The following is a 25,514-nucleotide window of genomic DNA, read 5'->3' as shown; positions in this document are numbered from 1 at the left end:
AAAAAAGAAAAAGAGGGTTTATATGTGGCCACACGGTGCAGTTCTGGTACTAATATAACAACCGGAGCTTCCACTAAACCCAGCATTAAGTAATCTGCCACAAAATTGTGGTAGATGTTGGCGGTTCACTTAGCAAATTGAATGCTTACTTTGAAAAGCATATGCCCACTTAGTAAATAATTTGTATTAAATTTATAGATTTCTGATGTCGTATGATTTGGAGATTTAGTTGAACAAAGCTTCATCATCTCATTTATTGAGCTCAGTAAACATTTACTTTTCCAAATTTACTGTCTTTATACCTTTAGTAAATAATACCCCATGGTCTGTAGTGCTAATTGGTTTAAAGTTTAAAAAAAACATCATGATCGTTTGTAAAGGGGACCTTGATCAGCCCTCGATTTATTGTGCAGCCCCATCTGTAAACCAATTGGCTATTGTGATTATAATATACTTGAATAAAATGACAAAAAACCTGTATCTAATACGGCTTATGGTGAAAATAGGAATAATAGGATCAATAGGACAAGTATTTGTGAAGGACCACTTACCTTGCACCAGACACCTGTCTTGTAAAAAGCATGGATCCCAGCTGAGTGATGGCTGTTCCACCTTCGTCATTTAGATTTTTCAGAGACATAGCTGATCACCACACATAGGAGGAAGAAAGTAATACAAATGTAAAATATCTTATAGCTGATGCCACCTGGGCTTTCAAGCTGACCCTAGATTTCATTTCATTATACTTATAGTCCTATTGACTAGTTATAGCTTTTGATAATCTGAACGTACTAGGGGACAAAAAATAATTTATTATGGGAAAATGAAAGCAATTAACAGGACCTCTACAAGTTCTACTAGTCCTAAACAACCATCTCAAATGTTATCCTGCATCATAAAAGCCAAAAGCATTTGTAGATTTAAACCGTTCAATTCTCAGGAGATTCAACGTTTTAATGTTACTCAAAAAAAAAAAAAAAAAAAAAAAAAAAAAAGATCTTTTTCAATTTATTTTTCCATTAAAATACTAACTAATGTTCCAGTCATTAAAGTCTTTGTTCAGGCATTTCCAGTCATCCTGCAATACCCTGTACTTGTCTCCCATTTGTGTTCTTTTGCTGTCATTCCCTCATATAAACCTTGAATGGAGGCTAGAAGAACATGCATTGCTCAGGCATGTGGACAGCAGTGGCTGCAGATCAGCAGCACAGATATATAACTGAGAATAACACATAAAAAGGTAAAAATATCAAAACATTGGATCATTCATAATTAGTTTCTTTAGCAGACTAAATGTGATTCATTTTGGGGTTACATCTACTTGTTTTTATATATACAATGGGCCTGATTTATTAAAGCTCTCCAAGGCTCGAGATGATACACTTTCATCAGTAAATCTGGGTGATCCAGCAAACCTGGAATGGAGTTCTTCAATGTGATTTGCTATTTGCTAGCAAATGAAAAAAAGTGTTGCACAAAATATACCAAGAAGCAGGACTCTTGCTTGGCCTTGGCCACAGAAAATGCAGATTCTGCAGTGATGTACCCTAATAAATGAAGATACATGTGACTTTGGTAATTCAGCTAACACATGAAATATCAGCTTGATGGGTATTTATGATTACAGTTATGTAAGCATGCACAGCACTCTACCCACAATCTTTAAACCCTAAAACTTTTCCTTGTACTTGGATTCTAGCATTTAACTTACCCAGTGAAATGGGATTGTGCACGGTTTCAAGTAAGCGTTCATTGTGCTTTTCTGCAAGTGCCTTTAATTCACTGGACAGATATGTAAACATTTCCTACAAGAAAAGAGATTTGTGAGTGCATATTTTTGTGAGAATACCACAATGGACAATTGAGACCAAGAACTCCCAATGACATATACAATATAACATCTTGTCATAAGAGGCGACAGTCTCACCCTGGGAGTATAACATGACTTAGCAAAGGATCCAATGACTATAAAGAAAGCTGCTTTATATACCACATGAATACGTATACTAACTATATAAACTACCGTATATCTCATCACAAAGATTTGTACTATACTCGGATAACAAGGAATTCTATTACAACAATCAGTGGGGAGTTATCCAAATAATTACCCACCAATCACATTTTCGATTACTCCAGATCTCATCTTTTACAGTCATGCCTTATACATTATGCAGTTGGGTTTATGGTGAATTTAGATTACAGGTACTAAGTCACAGGGGGAAAATAAATAAATCACTACTTCAACCCCTAAAAAAGAGTTTGCTTGGGGTGCTAATAAGTTCCCCATAGAAGTGGCTTTTTGATTTGTATGCACATCTTTTTTTTCTTCCTGATCATAGGTGGACAAAGCCACTTGAATAGCAGATTGTGCAGCTGTAGGTAGGTAAAAAATAAAAATTCTGCTCACTTGCAGTATCAATGACATATTTACACACTGAAGAAGAAGATTCCCTCCTTTACATTTGTTATATATCACGTAGGCCACATCCCTTATTAAACCCAGAAAAAAAAGAATATACGTGAAGAACACCAATTTTTGAAGTGGGATTTTTTAGGCCAATATCAACAACATATATTATAAAAATAACAATTTTTTTATTATTATTTACATTACAAGGCCAGCATGCAGGGGAGCTGGTGTGTAAACGTGTGGCTCAGCTGTGGGATTTCAGTCCAGTATTATTGTTTGCTTCAAGTTCCATCCAAAATTGACTAATAGAAATAACATTAAAACTTAAGGACTTCAAAATTGTAATAACAACTAGATGTGATTTAAAACTGATACCAGAGCAAAACATATAACAGCTTCACTGCCATGACCGCCAATCTGTTCCCCACTACTGATCCTAACAGAGAGTGTTGCTAAGAACACAAGCATCAGATTCTCTCTCCTGAGGAAGGCGATACTTCCGCGAAACGCGTAGAGCATTTACCAAGAATGTATCCCTTGGTATGTATTTTTATAATATATGTTTGTGTTCTTTATCGTATATTCTTTTTCCTATATTTACACACTGCTCTAACTTCCAGCCAATCTGCTCCACTGGTACTGTCTGACCTCTCCCAGACACTGCATTTGCAACATTTGAGTCCATGGGGGTTTAGGTACAGTAAGACCACAATAAAACCTGGCCACAAACCCAAGCCATCTTACCAGCCTTGTGGAGAGAAAGGTAATTTGACTTGGTACTGGTACAGTGCAGCAGTACCTCCTGGCCTTCTACTCCGCTGTGACCCCCCAAAAAGATAAACTGACCATCAGTAACAGCAGAAAGAATAAACACTGCCAGAATCCAAGCACAATTTTTTTTTATTTGTTTCTGCATAAATGATCTCTGAAGTTGTGCTGATGGAAATAAAAACTGTGGGTTCATCCATCTTAGGCTTAGTCTACACGGACGTTTTCCCCAGCGTTTAACCTGAGATTTCTAAAGTCCATGTTTGAAACCCCCATGCATTACAATGGGTAATCTACACCAGGACATTTCCTTGAGGCACGTTTATGAGCTTTATCTTAAACGTTGCTTGCATTGTTTAAAAAATGAAACCGCTGGGTTAAAGCTGGAAAACGCCCCAAATCGCGGGAAAATGCTTTGATTTCAATTGGACGTTTTCCCACAATTTCAAGGACTTAATATGCAAATTAGTTTAAAATGTGGTAAAAACGTGGCAAAATTGCAGCATAGGCATTTTCCAGCATTTTAAAGGCAAGCTTTAAAACGCTAATAAAAGTACATAAAACGCAATAGGAACATTTCAATGCCCGTGTAGACTTACCATTTTGTATTTTTCATCTTTCATTTTAAAAGTTGGATGAAGAAAACTTTAAAAATAAAAAGCAAATGCAAAATGCATCAAATACTATGGCATGGGGGAAGGTCAGCCATTGGTTATCAGTAATGTAAATCTTGATAGGATAAATGAATATTACGCAATGCTAATCAGATAGCAAACAGATAAGGCTAGAATTGTGGCTTCACCTTCAGCTGCCTGGAGATGTGTGTTCTGATGTTTGCCCTTGGTTCACTAGTCAATAAAATGCATTAAATATCAGGCTTTTATCAGAGGAAGGGAATACCACGCAAGTTGTCCCCATCAATCACTCTGACTTCTTTCTAACTTCTAGATGTGAAAAGAACTTTCCAGCTCCCCCACCTCTAACATACATGCATCCAGTTTAGTCTTATACAATCAGATGGTGATCCAATTTAATGCATAAGAGATTAATAGTGCTTTTGGGCTTGAATTTTTTTTCAGGGGTCAAATCAATAACAGGCTTTTTTTTTTCTGAGCCACTTCTATGGGGAACTTAATAGCACCCCAAGCAAACATAGAACACAAGGTCTTCTTTCAGAGAAGCATTGATTTTTCATGTACTATATTTACCTCCATTTCAGTCCTTTTTATGTACGATCTGCAAATTCTGAAAAGCTAAAGTGTCCATAAATCAAGTAGGAGGTTTTTGTGCTTTGTGGTGAAGAAATATCAACAATAAGAAATCAATGTCAAATGGTTAAAAGGTGCTGGGAAGGTCAAGACCTACGTATGACTGAAAAATATAAAAACAAATTCTTGATCTTTTATAGAAATTGATTCTCAATAGAATGTGATATAGAATTCAAGGATAAGCAGAAGTGAAGGTCAGAGCCTTATCCAACCATGGAAGCAGCTAAATGGCAAAGGCACCTTCATGTAGCCAAGTCCCTGGTCCATTAAAAGATCATTGTCCACCTTTTTTCTCCTCATAGTAAAGTGCTCTTCAAATTACATTCATCTTTAAATTAGAACCTCTGCATACTGCAATAAAGTCTGGGTATTCTGTTATATGCACAGGGGATAGGACTTATAGGGAGGCGGAAAAGCTGTATAAAGCACTCAAGGTTCCAATGTTGGAAAAAGTACTTTCTTTGATCTGAATGGCGAACATTTTTTTTTTTTTTTTTTTATAAATCACAAGGACACCTTTCACATGGGAGATGAACCCTCCGGTATTGGTCAAGCCTCAACTCCAGCCATTTTTTTTTTATTTTTACAAAACAAGGATGGGTTCAAACCCTTGGAAGTTATTTTTTTATGTCCTCACCCCTTGCCCTAAATGCACAATGGAAAATCTCAATCCAAAATAAATGAAATTTGTATAAATAGTCTGTGGAACTGTGGAATGCTTGATCTCCCCTAGATTTCTGTCCTAATTATAATAATTAGCAGGAAAAAACAATAAAATACCAATTTAAAGCTATTTTACCAATCTTTCTTGGATGAAAAAAAAGCAAAGGGTAGAAAACCTGAAGAAAATGTTGCTCCAGGCTCCCTCCAGTGCTAGTGACAGGACGTGATCCCTACGCATTTGGTGACATGAAAGGAATTAAAAAGGACCTATACTTCCAAGACCTACATAAGCTGTCAGTACTGACCTGGTTCTAAAATACAGCTTATCTGGTTGGTGCTCTGATCCTCTACCTAGCATATCTTCTGTATCACGAACGCATTGTAAATTTGACTTTTGCTTTCAGTATGAATAGAAATATAAATGTCCTCTGCCAGTTATTTGTTAGCATCCCTTTGCAGTTTTATTTGCATACTGCAGAACTTCTCCTCTATTTTAAACAGACACAAAGGGGGTTTGTAGTCTATGAACACTTCATGGGGGCCAATGTTGCTCTGCTCTGATCAGAGAGAAAAGTGTAACATGGTTTATGTTGTGTTAGGACAGTATGTGTGTTACCGGCAGGATCAATAGGTGAAAATTATGGAAATAACATGAAAAAGGCCACTAAATTAAAGGACTAGTAAACCGTTATGTGGCTTTTCTTCCTTGGGTTTTACACTTTTTGACCTAAAGAAGGTTTGAGGGTTCGGCTCTCCTCCAAAGGACCTCTTTTCTATCAGCATCTGCTCTCTATTTGTTATTCTATGCAGGTTATTATGGTATTTTAGTGCTTGGTTTTCCCTGGCCCAGAACACTTGTTCTTTCAGAAAACCAGAGCATACACAAAGCACAGGCAGGCAGTTTCCAGGAGACCTGGAATCCCCATAGCAGCAACGGGGTTAAATCTCCCAGCATTTACAGACTGACATTTATACAAACTTCAATTAACCTCTTCAGATTTAAACAGACCTCCTTTTTTCTCTAGCACAACAGCTTACCTTCCTTTCTGTCAAGAGATTCTTATATCCACTTGCACCAAGTGACAGCAGTGTTATTAGGACATCCAGAGATGGAGAGGCAGATGCTCTCCCTGGGTACATTTTGCTAATTTCCTCCAGAAAAGAATTGCTGAAACCAGCGATAACAGCTCCACCTACAGGAACCATGAAATTCTTGTCCAAACTCTGCACAAAGGCATCTATTCTGCCTTTACGAGCCCCCTGGAAGTAAAAGATGAAAGCTCTTTCCATTTTTAACATAGAAAAAAAAACAGATAAAAAAATAAAAAATATATATATAAAACTTCACAAACAGGAACATATAGATATATATTTACCTGAAAAAAAATGGTTTCAATGGACATCTAATTTCTGGGTTTTATTGTGGCATTTATTTAGATTTACAGACATTTATAAATTATTTTATAGACATGGCAACAAAGATGATTGCCAAGTCCTGTCTGAAAGCACTAGGGGCCTGCATCAACCATTTTGACTGGTTCCCACTCTTTATACTGGAAACCTTAACTGATCGATTCAGGTCTTGATCGTTCTAATTTTTAGGGATGCTCTGTAATGTAATGATGCTAATAGACTGCTTGGTTAAGCACAAAAGTTGCAGCACATCAGCTTCTACTAGGTCTCCATGATTAGGCTATCCCGGAGTCTTCAGCTACATACACATGTCCAATTATTCTCGTCCGATTATCGCCTCAGGACTGGTATCTGACGAGGATCTGGCATGTGTAAAGCACTCCTCAGACGTCGTTCCTGGATCTGTCCTGGTGGATCCATGAACGATCGTAATGGAAGGGGGGAGAGCACAGCGGAGTGCCGCTCCATCCTTCTCCCCTCTCCATAGAGCACATTAGCTCATGCCTTCTGCTGCTTACAGAAGATTTAGGTCCTTCTTTACTTGTTCACATCACTACCTATGTGACAAAAACTTTTTACTGAATCCTGAGTGGACCACCCCACTGGAAAATGAAAAGAGATCCTGCTTTTGTCATGTCTGTCTGACGGGGACTGATGACCCAGGCTCTTCTGAAGCACTAAATTAGTGTTCCCCCTGCACCATAATAAAGGTTGGTGAGGGACACGGATGTATAATTTTCTGTCACCGTGTCATTAACACAAGAAATGCGAGGGGCAACTTGCAGTTATAAAAATACTGACAGCAACATCAAACTGTTCCCCTTTATCTATCAAAAACAAAATACATTTGGCTAAATTGAGTTTTCCTATAAGAAGGGGTGGGGTGTAGCCTTTCCAAACTCTAACCAAAACTTAAAAAATAAAAGTTAACCCAAATACACAGCTGAAGTAAATCACAGATTTGCTCTGTGAATTTAGAATAATTATTTGATTTTATACCTAGATCTGCAGTGTCTCCACTGCAATGCACTCAAATGTAATTTTTCTGTGTGGCAAGGATGTGGTTTACACGAGCTGGAATGCAAATGTAGGCCTGCAAGTGAGAAGTACACATGGCAGTTCAGAGACAAGGTCTGAACTGCTTTGCATTGTGCTACTTTGGACACAGCATGTCCTATTGCAAGGTCATAACTTGCTTTTCCCAATCGAACTCTGGACTTGCTATTGGTTTGTGTTTGGAAACAATGCCCACCAACACTATTATTATTAAACTGTGTTTATATTGCACCAATATTTTACTCCATGCTGTATATTAAATAGGGGTTGCAAATGTCAGACAAATACAAACAATGATGCAGGAGGAGAAGATGACTCTGCTTAAAAGAGTTTACAATCTAAGAGAGACCACAAGCTGCACTTCCAGATTTTGCCTGTAGCTGCACTTGCTGTATAACCCAGTGTTGTCACCCAATCACACTGCAAATATCCATACACAGGAAAGTTTCTACTAGGACTGATTTGTAGCATACCCTTTGAAAAATATTAAGATTCCACAAGAATATTCATTGTTATCACTTCACTGTGTACAGGTAATAGTTATTATTTAGTCACACCTAATAAGTGGCAATACCTGCTGAATAAGATGCATACATTTTGAAGACTGAACACCGTAGGCATTATTCACAATGTGCGGAATATCATACTTGGCACATATCTCTGCCAATTCTTCAAGCCTAAACAAGGAAGAAGGATATTAATTTGGTAAGCATCCCCATATGTTTATTCCATTCGGTATATTTAGTTTTATTACAAACTGTTATTTAAATTTTAATTCCAACAGTTATGCAGCAAACACAGCAGCTGTGCTAATATCACAAAGTTAAGTCTTAGTTTATTATGAGAGTTCATTGTAATTCTCTGCAAGACCCAAAGAGCACCAATGCACAGTCCACCAATTGTCAATCTTATTGAGCATAGAAAAAACATTTTAATCTGCCTTCCTTTGGCTTGTGTGAAACTAGTTGATGCTATCCCTTTCAACATATACTATATGCTTTTCAATACTGGTGATTTGCTTATATTATACATAAACAACCCTCCACCCCAATGTAATATGTTAGATGGTCTTACTGGTCCCTAGATGTCATGTCTGAATGTTGTTTTTCAGGCTTCCTTTCTCTTGATTCCACCTGGTAATCCTTTAAAATTTCCCATCCCTGGGTTGCTACATTAATCCCTCCACTGTATCTAAGGAGGGAACTCTTTAGCCACTGGAGCTGGACCACAAACTTTGTTTATTTCTATTATGTGGGTAAGGGGAAGAAAAATATTTCAGGGAAGAATATTGTTTTACACTTCCAGTTCAGTTGAGAGGAAATGGCGAGGGCACTTTATTTTTGATAAGATCAGACATGTAATTGCTGAAAACACCCAAGGAAGCCATCAAATCTACTGAACAGTAAGCAATCTATGAATTGAAGATCAAATTCCTGCCTTTAACTTTCATTTCTAGTGCACTGTACAGGGGTACCTGAATACAAATATCCCAGACGTTCAATTAGCTTATATGCTGCGTTCTCTGGTTCCCTGCTCTCCCCCAATCAATATGCTGATAACATTTGTTGAAACAAACCTTTCCAATTTCCAGAAAAATCTTGGTTTAGATCACTTTAAAATTCCCCAACATTATAAAGCACATAAAATGCACTTCAGAAGGTTTCCAATGAAAGAAATTGGGCAGTCATAGATGGGTCAGATTTGCTTTAATTTAAATGCTCTGCCCAATGACAGACAATTTGCCCTATGTGTTTCTGAAGTTATAACCAAGCAAAGCTGGAGGATGCAACCTTATCCTCTCAACACCCTGGAGCTAGATCAAAGGAATTAAAAACAAAGCAAAGACGTTTAGCAGGAGAAGAGTCTGTAAACTGAAAAAGGCTGAAGTTACTTGTTTAAATTCAAAGTATATAACACGGGTGCTCAAAAGTACTTAAACATATCTAAATTAGAACCATTCAAATGTTTGATCAGTGAGAAATCAACAATGTGAACATTAACTTACTAAACTTTGAAGATTTTAATTTATATATTATATATATATATATATATATATATATATATATAATATACACACATATATAATTAGAAATCTGATTCATTTTCAGCATACAGGACAATACCTACAGGGCAGATGCAACTGTTAGTCAGATGTAGTTAGTAAATATCAGTCCTCGCCTGGGGTGTGAATATATTTCTAAATTTATTACCATTCCAGGATAGACATCTTTAATATTGTTTGCTTACTAGGGGAACAGGGGAGTTGGTGTCCGTACTCCCAGAACTTTTACAATGAATGGGATTTGATAAAGCAGAAAATGTGAAGGTTATAATTTTACTGCATACGCATGCATGGTATTGTAATTATAAATATTGTGCTGAATATTTTTTTTACCAATTAGTGTGTTCTATGCACATCATTTTTGTTCTATGAAAAGATCTTGGCTGAAAGCACTGTGCTTAAGGTGGCTACAGACATTGTACAGGTTGACACCATCTAATTAGATACTTATTTATCCATCTAGAGAATCTTTACTCTTAAATGCAGTTTTCTTTACAAAGAGTGTCTGCAGTTTTATAGGAAGGATATGGAAAGGTTGTCTGAATTCAGGCAGCCTAATGTATGGAGGGGGACAACTTACCTGTCAGGCACACGTGGAGCGAAGCATGATGTGGTGGAGTGAACACAGAGGATGTTCTCTGCTCCAAGTTCCTGGATTTTAGATTCTACACTGTTAAGATCAGTACGTAGCTCATCTCCTTCCAGCACATTCTCGATCACTACTGGCTCATAACCTTTTATAAAAAGACAAACCACCAAATTATGATGCAAAGCACAACCATGTTGCTTTAGACAGGAGAAAAAAACCCCCATATTCAGAACATTTCCAGGTCCTGTCACTTTCACCTACGCAACATCTCCAAAATCGGCCCCTACCTGTCCCCTGAGACCACCAAACTCCTTGTACACGTTCTTATCATCTCTTGTCTGGACTACTGTAACCTTCTCCTCTCTGGTATTTCACTAACCCAACTCTCTCCTCTGCAATCAATTATGAATGCTGCAGCCAGACTCATCCATCCTTCCCACCGCTCTTCTGCTGCATCTCTCTGTAGTTCTCTTCATTGGCTTCCAATTCACCATAGAATAAAATTCAAGCTCCTGTGCTTTGCCTTCAAATCTCTCCACAGTTCTTGTCCCACTTACGTTTCTGACCTAATAAAAAAAAAAAAAAAACAAACACTCCCCCAGCTGCTCCTCCGATGACCTACAACTGACTTCCTCACTCATAACCTCATCACACGCACGGATACAAGACTTTTCTAGAGCTGCCCAACTCTCTGGAATAGTCTTCCTTAACCTATTCGGCTTGCTCCTACTTTCTGCTCATTTAAAAAAGCACACAAAACCCATATGTTCAAACTTGCCTACACATCTTCTTCTGTCTTTTGAAACTGTCACTATTTCCCACCATACATATCTCCCCTCCTATTGTGTGTTAATTCCCCCACCTACTAGATTGTAAGCTCTTCTGGGCAGGGTTCTCTCCTCCTGTGTCACTGTCTGTATCTGTCTGTCATTTGCAACCCCTATTTAATGTACAGTGCTGCGTAATATGTTGGCGCTATATAAATCTTGTTTATTATTATTACTAATAATATTAATAATAATAATTTATTCTCAATTTTATTTTTATGCTGAATGCAATAGTAATAATACTCTCCTGTTGGGGGGGAAATCAGAGCAAGAACAGAGGGAATTTAATAGAGGATTCATACATGCTACCAGGTGATGCAACTTAATACTTTTCAACCTTAATAAGGGTTAGCTTTGTACTTCCATTAAAGGATCCATTAACACTCCTTTATCACATAACTTAACACAATGTAATGTATACAGGCTAGCTTCCCTTAAAATCAAGAGTTTCCCTGGCTGTATCTAACTTCAATATTTATACGTAAAAGCTAAGACCTGGAACAGGATGCAGCAGGAAAAAAAGTGGAAATAGCCCGCTTGTTTTAGTTTTGCCAGCATTACATTACTTTTTGGCCAGAGAATAAAAACATGTCATGATTTACCTGCAGTGATCATGGACTTGAAACAAGATTTCTGGTCTATCCGGGGCCAAATAATGTATTTTGCTTTTGGCCTTTTATGTCGTAGTGTAAGGAAACACAGGGTTAAACTCATCCCAGTTGCCATGGGGACCACGAAACAGCCTGTTGCAGTTCGCGCACCTGTAATTGTAAGTCAGAACGGTAATGAACCCTTTGTCATTGCTGTGCTCTTTGACATGATTTGAAATGTAATTTGCAAATCCACCTGCCTGCAATTTTTAGAACATTCAGCACCACTGAATTTGTTAGCTTATTTAACAAACTGGAGCCTGCAGCTTTAGGTTGTACAGCAGCGATGTCTCCTGATCTTCCGATGCCGTGGATAAGTCTGCAGATAACAAAAAATAAGATGTGAAATTCTTAGAATGACCCAGAGTGAATCATCACCTATGACAGATGATACATTTTTCTAATAAATATAAACAGAAAATGTTCTATAGAGATTATTCTAAGCCATGACTCTGTAGACTGGGTTACCAGGTACGTTATCTCCAGGGAACTGCTGTGTAATAAGATAATCCACTGGGGTACAAGTCACATTTGCTGCAAAGAAGTATAAAAATATACCTTGTGCTAGACATATAAAGAGCCAACCACAAACCCAAAACATATGTTTTACTCATTAAAAAATATCAGAATTTCTGTTTGAATGGTGACCCAGTTGTCTGCAAAATGGACAACAAATGAGCACCACTACACCATTAGTATTATTGTCTCAGTGAAATTGTTATTCTGTATCAGTCTTGTATAGACCTGTGTAAAGAGATATGAAGACCAGAACTGATATTGTGCAGGAGCATCATACTAATCCTTCTATACAGGTAGTCCCTGAGTTAAGGACATCCGACATATAGACGACTCCTAGATACCAACTGCTCCCTCCAGTGCAAGGGCAAGGCTTGAGGGGAGAAGGGGAGGTTTGCATGACTGGTTTGCAGAAGAAATCTTTTGCTAAACACAGCTGAGGTTGTGGGTGATCTAAGGGGGGGTGAGCTCTTTCCGCAGCCTCTTGTAACTCTTTAATGACCAATACAAACTCTGCAGTTGTTTCTTTATGCATATCAAAGCACAGCTTGCTCCAAAAGTTAATGAATGTCTAGGCTCCATAAAGTTTTTTTTTTTGCTTTGTTTGTGACTAACTCGCAGTGAGGATTTTTTACAGTTACTGGCACCATGCTGTCTAATATTATGTCGAGACAAACAACTATCCTAATTGCATTTAATAAAATAAGGTACCTGTTCCAACTTACATACAAATTCAACTTAAGAACAAACCTACAGTCCCTATCTCATACGTAACCCAGGGCTACCAATATATGGTTAGTCACTGGCCTAAACTACACATACATATATCAGATGTGGGATATCTAGAATTCAAATGCATGTCAGCGACTTACATGAAGTAGTGGAGTGAAAATAAGAATGGCAGCCCTGCCGCATACATCTGTGGGATAATTACTCTTTTAGAACAAAACTAAACTCATTAGTGGGTGGGGAGCTCCTGCTTTGTTGCATATTTGACAAAAGATACATGCTGGTGATTTTTTTGCTTTGTCAGTTTAGGTCTGCTTAAAATGAAGTGCATTCATCCTGTTTGGCTCTTTTTCCTGACCCAAATTACCCCTAAACTTCACCTGATCATCCCCCTTCGAGGACACATACTCACCCAGACATGGATAGCTGTGATCCCACACTTCCAGCAATGAACCGGTCACATCTAAGCATTATAGCCCTATTGGCTTCTATGGGGACAAGCCCTGAGGTGAGCAGAGACAGTACCAAGTTTATTGCGATGTACTAAGCAGACACAACCAAACAGCCTTGCTGCGTTGCATTCAGAAACACAGGTCCTGTAATCTTAAATGCAAACAGTGCAAGCACTTATTGGTATCAACCTCTTACAGTCTACTTTACAGCAAAACTCAGACTGGGGGATGGAAAAGTAGCATAAAGGGACGCAGGTGTGCTGCAGTGCTCGGTGTACATTGATAAAAGGAGAGAGTACAAATGAAAGGTATCTGGTCTGTTGCTTCCCACTACAATGAGCGAATAGAGCAAGGCGAGAGAGAGGATGTGCCAAACACCTGCTTCCAAGGTGATAATATTCGCTTAAAAGCGTGTCCTGGTGTCCCCACCTGAGCTAGAAGAAAAAAACCATCTAATAAAGAACAAGAACTAAGAAATGGGTTTTTTTTCAATTGGCAATTCAAATTATAATACATTTTTACTTACAGATATTACAGGTAACAGTTATAAAAGGATTAAATTATTATTTACACAGGGTACGTAATCACAGATACCCCATAATTGGGGCTGGACTATCAGACACATAACTGTACAATACATTCCCTATAATATCAGCATCTCAGATAAAGAGCTAAATGTCTCTTTAACCTGACAGGTTTTGCCTATTGGCTTCTTCAGGGGTATTTGGTAGAGAGCATTTAGCTGATATTGGGGCGGATGAGCATAGGTAAATAAGTGGATTCCGAAGATTAGAACTATAATAGGGAAGTACAGTGTACCTATTTTGACGTTATATGGTTCCATAAAGACCTGGACTTGCAAAGCAGCGTGGAGATGTAGCCAGGCGAAACGCATCAGCATAAATAGACATTTAGCTCTTTCTCTGAGATGCTGATATTAGATGGAATTTAATGTATAGGTATTGGTCAGATACCCCAAATTTATAAATGGGACTGGACCATCTGTGATTACCTACCATCTGAGTAAATATTATTGTAAACATTTTGTAACTGTTACCTGTAATATCTAAATGTAATTAGGGCTACCAATATATGGTTAGTCACTGGCCTAAACTACACATACATATATCAGATGTGGGATATCTAGAATTCAAATGCATGTCAGCGACTTACATGAAGTAGTGGAGTGAAAATAAGAATGGCAGCCCTGCCGCATACATCTGTGGGATAATTACTCTTTTAGAACAAAACTAAACTCGTTAGTGGGTGGGGAGCTCCTGCTTTGTTGCATATTTGACAAAAGATACATGCTGGTGATTTTTTTGCTTTGTCGGTTTAGGTCTGCTTAAAATGAAGTGCATTCATCCTGTTTGGCTCTTTTTCCTGACCCATATTACCCCTAAACTTCACCTGATCATCCCCCTTCGAGGACACATACTCACCCAGACATGGATAGCTGTGATCCCACACTTCCAGCAATGAACCGGTCACATCTAAGCATTATAGCCCTATTGGCTTCTATGGGGACAAGCCCTGAGGTGAGCAGAGACAGTACCAAGTTTATTGCGATGTACTAAGCAGACACAACCAAACAGCCTTGCTGCGTTGCATTCAGAAACACAGGTCCTGTAATCTTAAATGCAAACAGTGCAAGCACTTATTGGTATCAACCTCTTACAGTCTACTTTACAGCAAAACTCAGACTGGGGGATGGAAAAGTAGCATAAAGGGACGCAGGTGTGCTGCAGTGCTCGGTGTACATTGATAAAAGGAGAGAGTACAAATGAAAGGTATCTGGTCTGTTGCTTCCCACTACAATGAGCGAATAGAGCAAGGCGAGAGAGAGGATGTGCCAAACACCTGCTTCCAAGGTGATAATATTCGCTTAAAAGCGTGTCCTGGTGTCCCCACCTGAGCTAGAAGAAAAAAACCATCTAATAAAGAACAAGAACTAAGAAATGGGTTTTTTTTCAATTGGCAATTCAAATTATAATACATTTTTACTTACAGATATTACAGGTAACAGTTATAAAAGGATTAAATTATTATTTACACAGGGTACGTAATCACAGATACCCCATAATTGGGGCTGGACTATCAGACACATAACTGTACAATAAATTCCCTATAATATCACCATCTCAGATAAAGAGCTAAATGTCTCTTTAACCTGACAGGTTTTGCCTATTGGCTTCTTCAGGGGTATTTGGTAGAGAGCATTTAGCTGATATTGGGGCGGATGAGCATAGGTAAATAAGTGGATTCCGAAGATTAGAACTATAATAGGGAAGTACAGTGTACCTATTTTGACGTTATATGGTTCCATAAAGACCTGGACTTGCAAAGCAGCGTGAAGATATAGCCAGGTGAAACGCATCAGCATAGATAGACATTTAGCTCTTTCTCTGAGATCCTGATATTAGATGGAATTTAATGTATAGGTATTGGTCAGATACCCCAAATTTATAAATGGGACTGGACCATCTGTGATTACCTACCATCTGAGTAAATATTATTGTAAACATTTTGTAACTGTTACCTGTAATATCTAAATGTAATTATTCAATATCATTTTAATTGCCAATTGTAAAACCCCTGTTCTTTATTTGTTATGTGTTAAGCTAATAAGACTAAACCTATGGAGATAAGTCTGTATCTCTCCTTTTTTGTGCAATTGTTTAACAGCATATGTAAAAATTTTATGAGATCAAAGTAAAATGATACAGATACTGTAACATAGTATTCTCTGCCTCGTCTGGCCTAGCCTGCCCATACCAATATGCTTTAGACATTGTAAAAGAAAAGTTGCACTTGCTGGATGCACTTTTATCAAAGTAAAAATTGCAGATAGAAATGCAACTCATGCAAAATGCATGTGATATACAAAACCAAATCAGTCCTTACCGATAATGTCTACGGGCAACCATGCTGCTGGCCACTCTTCCCTCTCTTTCTCCAACACCACAATTGCCAAGAAAGTTATTGCTGTCCATCACAGCCAACTCCTGCAGAAAGAGTTCAATTGTGCTTTCATCCCAAGGTTCCTGAGGACATTTTCCCTAAACAGAAGACAACAAAAACGGTTTAGTATTTCAATTGTGATTTCAATGTGATTTCAATTTGATTGATGCGATTTCAATTTCAAAAGTCTAGTGCAAGAAAATGCTACCCACATATTCATTGGCAGAACATGAACATCACCGGACGTGAGGTATCTCAGGTATGACCAAGATGCCAGCAAACACCCCCAGTGAGTCAATAAAGCCTAACTCCAGTTATAACAAGAGAACACTCAATGAAAAGACAGCCTGTAAAAAAAAATGAATATTCTTACAATTCCAGAGGTTTGTTGAAAACTCAACACTTCACTGCTCCCTAGCCATTGCATGAATTCCACACCTCTGGGTATATAGAATACCTGGCTCCCCCCTGTGCACACAATAGTTCCTTCTGCCAGCTTGTATGTCACCACGAGATATATATGGAATCTTGGGAGAAACCAATAAATGTGGTAGGGGTAACAGGTATTCAACTAACCCAAAGGCTTGAACACAGTGGCTGGAGAGCTGGTTTTTCAACATGTTCAGTATTCTCCCCAGAATTTTTCTAAGCTGGGTGGGAAGAAGCTGCAGGCAGGTGACAGCCCCTGTATTGTGACCCAACTTCTCAGTAACCACACAAAAACAGCCGGGTGGACATTGAAAAGTGCAGGGTGGCTAAATGGGCTTGGGAGAACATGGACATTGACCACCAAACGTTAAGTATAATAATTTTTTTTATTCCTCATTTAGAAGTGATCTTTAAGCGGAACTAATCTTAAAACAAAAAAATGACACTTACCTCTAATCCTACAGATCCCGGGATGACGCTGGTCCTTCCCTGCGATCCGGTCCCGCATTGTCTGGGAATTCCTCTTCGCCCCGGTGCTGAGGAAGTGCCGGGCACTGCCATGTTCGGTCTTCTCTTCCACCTTTTTGTCACGTCACCTGATCTCGCACTGTACAGGTGTTAGATCCGGTGACGTAACTTGCCGCAAAGGGTGAAAAAAACAACCAAAAAAAAAAAGCCGATGCCACGGCACTTGCGTGAGATCAGCATCTCTTTCCCTTAATAGAAAAAATGTCTAGGGTATGCGCAGAATAGGGCATGCGCAGGAGCACCTAGAGCCTCCTTGGATGCGCGGTGTAGGTATCCCAGGAAGCTCTACGCTCCCATTCAGTTTTGATTGTCGCTACCATTTTTTTTTTTTTAAAAAGGGTATTGCAATGAAAATAAATACCATTTTTCCTTTACATATAAGGGTTGTCTACCCTTTTATGTGAAGTGAAAATGTGAGTTTAGGTACACTTTAAGCTGTCAGCTCACTTTAAACTGCCCTTATCACATTTTATTCTGTCCATATCTTTTTTTTTTTTTAGCAGCTTCCAGCCTGCATGAATGCATTTTCACCACAGAACCGTGTGACAGTACAACTTTTAAAAAGAGTTCTTAAAGCAGAGTTATCATAACATTTTAAACATTATATAAAAGAGAGGATAAACCTCTAATATAATGAAAAAACTTGTTTTTTGAAGGGGAGTAAAGACTGACTAGGAAGCCCAGAGCCTCCTGGGATACCTACGTCATATATCCCAGGAGGCTGCTCCTTCTGTGCATATCAGATCCCCAATGTAAAAAAAATTCTTGCATGCACAGTGCGTGCATTTTCATTTTCAGGAGGCAACACCACCTGATCTCGCACCTTCCCAGGTGAGATATCAGGTGATATAAGAAGATCACGGACAAAGATGACAGCACATGCTGGTTCCTCTACGCTGCAAAGAAGAAATCATGGATGGCACATGACCATATGGAATTGGATAGTGGAGGGATTGATGGCTCTGTGAAAGGTACATGTCATTATTAAGTTCTGCATTAACAGGAAATGTCTAAACGATGACCTTCATTATCAGATCCGCAGATATTTGTTTTATGAAATCTTCAGATTTAAAAAGAGTGGGAATAAATTTTAAAATTAACATATTAGATATTTAGTGATAGGGTATAGGTTTACTAGATGCCATGTACAACACAGCATAATCATAAACATGGCGGTTCCTCCAATGTGAAAGCATTCTGTATGTTGTGTCAGTAAACTAGGCTTTGGTACAAACTTCAAAGATCATATTGACATCAGTTCTTCTTGTTCTCAGTGTCATGTTTAGTTGTGACCCTTCCATCGCATTTCTAATATTGCCCCATAGCAACCTTCACCCCACATCCTACATATGCTTTGTCACTTGTGTAAGAATGACAAAGGCTGTGTGCGTCTGGCACCAATGCCCAATGGAAAAATCACTGGGCATGTGCTGGGTCTGCAAATGGGCACATAATCTGTATGTGGCAGCTGCATATACTGAGCTAAACAAGTGTGATCAGAATAATGGTGGCCTGAATAGTGCATACTGCACGTGCTTTGCCAGCTAGTAAGACCACATGTGCCAAATCCCAATCATGTGATTATATCATGTGATCATATTCCCCCCATGTTCACCCAGGTAAATGGAGCAGTGTAAACATTGATTATTTGAAGCTTTTGTGGTTATAACTTTTATAGTTGTACAGCACTGCACAATACTGGGTAAAGTTAGGAATACAAAATATCAGACTTTTTATGACAGGTTATGACAAACACAGCACATGGCATGCTATGGGTGTCACATTACCACAACAGCTGTTTAGGGGAGGGCTGTCATTACACAACAAGAGCAGTGCTGACCTCCATACTACATATATACATCAGGCTCATTGTCTTGGGGTCTCCAGCTGTCATCAAGCTCTGACATTAACGTCACAAACAAGCCAGAAGCCACATTGCTCCTGAGTCAGGACTACATCTCCCATGATGCCTTGCCAGTCACGTGACAGCAGAGCAGTACTCACCTTCTCTAGCAAAAGTCTTATCAGCTGCTCATGGCTGCGTCTCGCTTCACGACCCTGGCGGATGTAGGCCGGGGAGACGATCTGCTCTCCGGCGCTAAAACTGTCCCCGTTCATGTCGGCGGAGGAGAGAAGGGACACAGTTACCCGGACACAGCGTGACAAAGCTACAACAGGCACCGCCTACAGTGTCAATGGGGCGGAGTGATCCAGCAGTGCAGCCTGTGCCAATCAAATACCGATCTGACGGCCGTCACTCCCACCATAGAAATAAGGCGTGTCTATGCCAGCGAGCCCCGCCCAGGGGAGTGTCGTTGTGACTTGTGTTTATGTTATGTGCAGTAAGAAAGTAATATTTTGGAACAAAATACATGTACAGCGGGTTGTAATGTGTGTGAGCAAGGTTTGACTCACAGGGAACAATGAGATAGTATAGTGTTCTGTTACTGCATTTCTGCTAACAGCTAATAACACGGGGAATGCATTTTTCCAAGCAGGTGACAACAGTTGACGAACAATTGAAGTCATTGATGCTCTTATAAAAATAGACACTGGTGCGGTGATCCTTATCTCGTGCGGTGATCCTTATGTCTCGATGCTGAAAAAGCCTTTGACTGCTTTAGTTGGCTTTTCATGATGAGGGTATTACGTTGGGTGGGAATATGTGGATCTCTCCTGAATGCGATTTCTGCTCTATACTCTAACCCTACAGTGGAAGGTAAATTCCCGCATTCATATCTACAAATTCGGCACTTTGCACAGACTTTATCAAAGGATCTTGTACTTCCATTACTCACCTCCTTTGAGAAATGGTGTATCAGTAGACCCTCACAGAAAGGTCTAACTTCAGGAATTTACAAGGTCCTTCACCTGGATTCGAATTGTCCAGTAGTGAAACATGCCTATGTGCAAAATTGGGAACAGATTCTGGGTAGAGCTCTTCCGGGGGAAATTTGGAAAATACTGTGGCAGCAAGCTCAAAAAAGTTCTCTGTGCACTTTATATAAGGAAAATACTTAAATTTTAATGCACTGGTACTTTACACCGGAGGTGCTTCATAGGATCTTTCCAAATACAAGTAATCTCTGCTGGAGATGCGATTCTGAGGTTGGCACTCTACATCATATTTTTTGATTTTGCCCATGCATAACCTCATATTGGAGAATGGTTAAAGACCTATTAGGGGAGCTGTTTGAAAAACCTATTCACCTGGATATATTGACCCATTTATTGGGGCTTCCTATCAGTGATCTTCCTAAACCCCATAAACATTTAATGGCTCAAATTATAATGGCTAATGGCTGCTAGATGCCTTATTCCCAGGTACTGGAAACCTGACCCCCCCCCCAATATGGACAGCATTCCGTTACCGTATAAAGGATATTCAGCTCATGGAACAGCTTACAGCCAGGCTACATGACCGCCTTGACAAATTAGAAATTGTCTGGGCTCTATGGGAGATATTTATCTCAACTCACCCTGGAAGGTTTGATTGAGGACGGTCCCCAGGCACACCTGTCTCTGTGTATTGGTAATAATTTTTTTTCTTTCTTTCTTCTTCCTTTTTTACACTCCTTTTTTCTTGATTTCTTTTTTATCTTTACTGTTTCAATCACTGGTCCACCCAACAGGCCCACAAATCCGGTTTAACTATCCTCAATGGTCATATACCGCAGGATTACGCACATATTTTTTATGAAGAAGATCTACTTGCTACTGGATTGGGTCATGTTCATAGTATCCTGACATCTTGATAAAGTTCTGCCTTTTTTCATATTGTGTTGAAACAATTTTTTTTTGTATTCACCTACTGTTTTGTAAACACAAACTGTTATAATCAACCAAATTGTATTGTTCATCTACTACTGTTTCTTTTATAACCTCGATGTGTGCTATGTTTCGCCTACTTTTTCTGTTCTCTGTACTCTCAGTGTTGTTTAATGTGCTTGGTTACTGTACCTGTAATTTAAATCTCTGTTGAAAAATACAAATGAAAATTCATTTGTAAAAAAAAAAGCAAATGGCAACCAAAACCTGAAACACATGGAAGAAAATGGAAAATTACCATTCAAATGGATAGAAGAATAGTCCAAATGGCAAAGACTCAGCCAATGATCAGCTTCAGGATGGTGAAAGAAGGTCTAAAGTTACCTGTGAGTACTTTTACAATTACAAGATGTCTATGTGAAGCCAAGCTATGGGCAAGAAGTCCCTGCCAAGTCCCAATGTTGGAAAAAAGACATGCTGTAGAAGTTACAGTTTGCCAAGTGGTGCAACTGTTGTGGACTGATGAAAGCACAATTGTTCTTTTTGGGTCTAAGGACTACAGACAGTTTGTCAGACAACCCCCAATCTCTGAATTTAGGCCAAAGTACACTGTGAAGACATTGAGCATGGTGGTGGAAGTATATGGAGAGGTTTCTCATACTATGGTGTTTGGCCTATTTTTTGTATACCAGGGCTCATACCATTGAATACATTATAATATCTAAAGAAGTCATGTTGCCTTATGCTGGAAAGAAAAGCCATTATAAGGAATATAAGCTTTATTTACTTTTTTAAACACACTGCTATTAGTCTGAACACCACTATATATATATATATATATATATATATATATATATATATTATATATATATATATATATAAAGACTTCCGTTGACTTTTAAGTAACTTAAGTAAAGTAACTTAAGTAACTTAAGTAAGACTGTTAAGTAACAATATACTGTATTAAAGATCAATATACCTTTAAAAAATTGATATAATTAAATACAATATGTAGCAGTTATTTTCAGTGTTTTCTTGCATATCTTTCTGATAATCAATAAAAATTTCTTATTCTTTGTAACCAGTTTCATGCAATAATATGATAACCTGGCATCACCAATCAGGGCAATGTGACTGTGTAATTTTATGTGCTGCAAAAAGGACTCTGCAAAAACAAATCCAACACTGTTCTATTCATTTATTATTTTCTTACATCCACACACAATATGAATTAACCGTTTAATAATGTACTATGCAGTATAAAACTCATTGATCCATTTAATTATAGGCGATGAATAAAATCATTTGATCAAAATAAGTATTGAAGAATATCCGATGAGAGTGAGAACAGGTAGGTAGAGTATATATCCACAATCATCACAAGTATGGCTGCACTCTGAGCTGATTCTGAGCCATTGGGCCTGGTTTAACAAAGCTGTCCAAGGCTGGAGAGGATACACTTTCATCTGTGAAGCTCAGCGATCCAAGAAACCTGAAATGGATCTGGTTCAGGATTGAAAACATTTGCCAACAAATAGCAAATTACTTTTTAAAAAATCTATTCCGAGTTTGCTGGATCACCAAGCTTCACTGATGAAAGTGTATCCTCTTTAGTCTTGCAGAGCTTTAATAAATCAGGCCCTATGTCTATTATACAGGACAGTCAACCTTTAGGAATTTTGGAAAGCATTCCATTTCTACAATACAGAGAAAATACTATATGTAGTGATGAATATAATTGCAAATTTAAGTCTATTGTAACCTGTGTGTTTTCAGCCTCTGTTGCCTACTCCAATAGTAGGCATGGAGTCACATGCTTACTTTTGCAGAAGATGATCAGAGTTCAGATTGGCTAATTCCCTTTAACATTAATGATCACATGACAACATTCTCAGAGAGTGGTTGGCTAAGAGGATATCTGCAGAGTTCACAAATTTATTTTATTGGATATATGTAATCAAAATGTCAGAGGATCCTAAATGGGGACCTATAACAATCCAATTTTGCTATTTCTGACCTCTTCTTTGGAGAATGCATGAAACAATTCATAACCTCACACAATGCTGTCTTGTTGGCAATAGGTGTATATTCTATATTCTATATAGTTTATGTGAATAAACACCTTCTCGGAAGAAGCAGAACCTTCTCTCTGTGAAACGTGATAGGAATACATGGTTCAAACACACATAGAACTTGTTATCCTCTGATGTACCCTGAAATGTGACTTCAAACTGACCATGTCATGTATCTTACATCAGCATATAATATACCTATGGAGTATCTTTGGTTTTGTAGACCTTAAAAAATATTTTTTTTTTGCTGCCTCAAACCCCCTCTTTCTATTATTACTCTATTTTTAAGTTCAAAGAACCCTTAGCAACTTCTGTAGAACCTTGGTTGAGAATCGCTGTATGTATGGGCAAAAAATATTCTTTCATAGTAATACAATCATATATTATCTAATATGAGTAGTCTGATTTACCAATTAGGATATTTATTGAATTTAACAGCATATTAATCTGTTTTAGCAATTCAGTAGTTAACTTTTTGTTTTTATTTATAGCAGACAGTAGTACGGAAACATGTAATATAGTGAAATCAAACAGGTAAATGCAGACACTGGGTAAGTATAGTGCGGTCATAATGACAACCTCAGCCTGAACACACAAAAGGAAGAACTTTTTTTTCTTCTAGATTACCATCCTATATGACACGGTAATAAAAAATGCTTTCATTTTTGGGTCTTGGCGGTTGCATCACATAGAGGTGATTTTCTGTTCTTCGCTTATATGCTCACTCCTAGCTTTCTTGGTTTCTTCCATTGCTATTGACTTCTCAGTTTCTTCATCAAGCCCACCATTTTCATAAACATTCATGGTAGCTCTGTTTTTGGTGTATAAAAGGAGAAAGGAATATAGGTCATAAAAGAAAACGAAACTGACATGCAGGTAACTTAGGATTTATAACTGCCGATATCACTAGGGCTTTCATGGGTGTCTTAAAACCTGCACTGAATTACTAAGCAATACAGCACTATATCTATAATAAATACTGCACTTGTACACTATTAAAGCAGTGGTCACCAACCTTTTTGGTCCTGCGGATCACTAAAATTACCGGCTCCTGACCACACATGCGCAGGGAGCCGAGTGTCACTCAAAGGGGGAGAAACATCATGATGACATAACCCCATCAACTTCCTATCGCAGATCTGAGCCTGTGATGGGAGAGTGGGCAGGCTGTGTCCAGGGACATAGTGGGCCCACTTTTCTGAGCCAGGGATTTGTACAGGGGACGTGGTCCATGCATCTGGCCGGTGCACCCCCCCCAAGCGGGGTCCTTCTTCTGACCGTTGCGGACCACCGGTTGGCGACCGCTGATTTAAAGAATTGGGTAAAAGATTTAGGGTATTGGTGCACCAACTTAAACTGCCCCTTGTCCCCTATTACCTTGAAATGATTCCTGTACAACCTGCTTATATTCTGTTGAAGTCAATGTTTAGATTGTGTCAGAGGAACAAAGGAGGACCACTTCATTTTTTAACACAGGCCAAGTAGTGCCAGAAGCACTGTATATCAGCTAAGGATTACCTATTACAAATGCACTTTGGATGGGGAAGGGTAGCTGACTATACTGTATTAAATATAAAAAAGTCAAATGGAAATTACAAAAAAACATATTTATATAAGCAGAATTTCTTGAATAATTTTCTTTTATTATATGCTCCAATTTGTTAAAGCTCTTCAAAGCTGGAGAGGATAAACTTTCATCAGTGAAGCTGGGCGATTAATCAAACCTGGAATGGATCTGGTCTAGAATTGAAAACATTTGCTAACAAATAGCTAGTGTCTTTTAGGAAATCCATTCCAGGTTCTCTGGATCGTCCAGCTTTAGTCATGACAGTGTATCCTCTCCAACTTTGGAGAGCTTTATTAAATCAGGAACATAATCTCAGCTCTACTTTTCTGCTATTGCAGCTGAGCATTTTGTCCACATATGAATGCACAGTCTGTTTATTATTTGTGGAAATCTAACTAAATGTCATTTGGCAATCCACTGTACCAAAACTAGTGAGCATCCCACTTGTTCCTCCCTCAGCTGGTCTTTTTGCTATTTCGGAAACCTGTCTCCCAAAATGGTCACTTAAAAAGTTGTTACAAGATCAACTCAATTTTTTTTTTTTGCACATGATTAGTAATTCTTTGCCAAGAGGAGTTTCACCACACTCACAGCACTTAGTAAAAATGTAGTTAATTTTAATGTTTCTACTTAATCATTAGGTTACATGAAAATATACTTTGAATGAAACATGTTCCAATACTATCCCAATGTCTCCAGGACAGAAAATAAAGGAGCGATATCCACTTTCCACTGTCACTGGGGCATAATTTCAAATAATATTAACTTTTTTTTTTTTTTTTT

At 38.4% G+C, this 25,514-nt stretch overlaps 2 protein-coding genes across 2 annotated transcripts in view; both read right to left on the bottom strand.

Moving 5' to 3' along the window:
• SEPSECS (Sep (O-phosphoserine) tRNA:Sec (selenocysteine) tRNA synthase) overlaps positions 1–19,530 on the bottom strand; it is a 23,043-nt gene extending 3,513 nt beyond the window's left edge. The window contains exons 1-9 of the mRNA XM_072406371.1: positions 19,329–19,530; positions 16,311–16,465; positions 11,910–12,028; positions 11,662–11,820; positions 10,224–10,377; positions 8,156–8,258; positions 6,151–6,372; positions 1,712–1,805; positions 552–642 (exon numbers count right to left, since the gene is read on the bottom strand). Coding sequence (XP_072262472.1) covers positions 552–642; positions 1,712–1,805; positions 6,151–6,372; positions 8,156–8,258; positions 10,224–10,377; positions 11,662–11,820; positions 11,910–12,028; positions 16,311–16,465; positions 19,329–19,442 — 1,211 coding nt within the window. The 5' untranslated portion in view covers positions 19,443–19,530. The remainder of the gene's footprint in view (positions 1–551; positions 643–1,711; positions 1,806–6,150; positions 6,373–8,155; positions 8,259–10,223; positions 10,378–11,661; positions 11,821–11,909; positions 12,029–16,310; positions 16,466–19,328) is intronic.
• Positions 19,531–22,275: 2,745 nt separating this feature from the next.
• Positions 22,276–25,514, bottom strand: part of SMIM24 (small integral membrane protein 24) — a 10,014-nt gene continuing 6,775 nt past the window's right edge. The window contains exon 4 of the mRNA XM_072406370.1: positions 22,276–23,975. Coding sequence (XP_072262471.1) covers positions 23,849–23,975 — 127 coding nt within the window. The 3' untranslated portion in view covers positions 22,276–23,848. The remainder of the gene's footprint in view (positions 23,976–25,514) is intronic.

Source organism: Pyxicephalus adspersus, chromosome 3, assembly GCF_032062135.1.
Source record: "Pyxicephalus adspersus chromosome 3, UCB_Pads_2.0, whole genome shotgun sequence".
Classification (NCBI taxonomy): domain Eukaryota; kingdom Metazoa; phylum Chordata; class Amphibia; order Anura; family Pyxicephalidae; genus Pyxicephalus; species Pyxicephalus adspersus.
The sequence above is the reverse complement of the archived record's forward strand: the minus strand, read 5'-3'. Positions and strand labels throughout refer to the sequence as shown.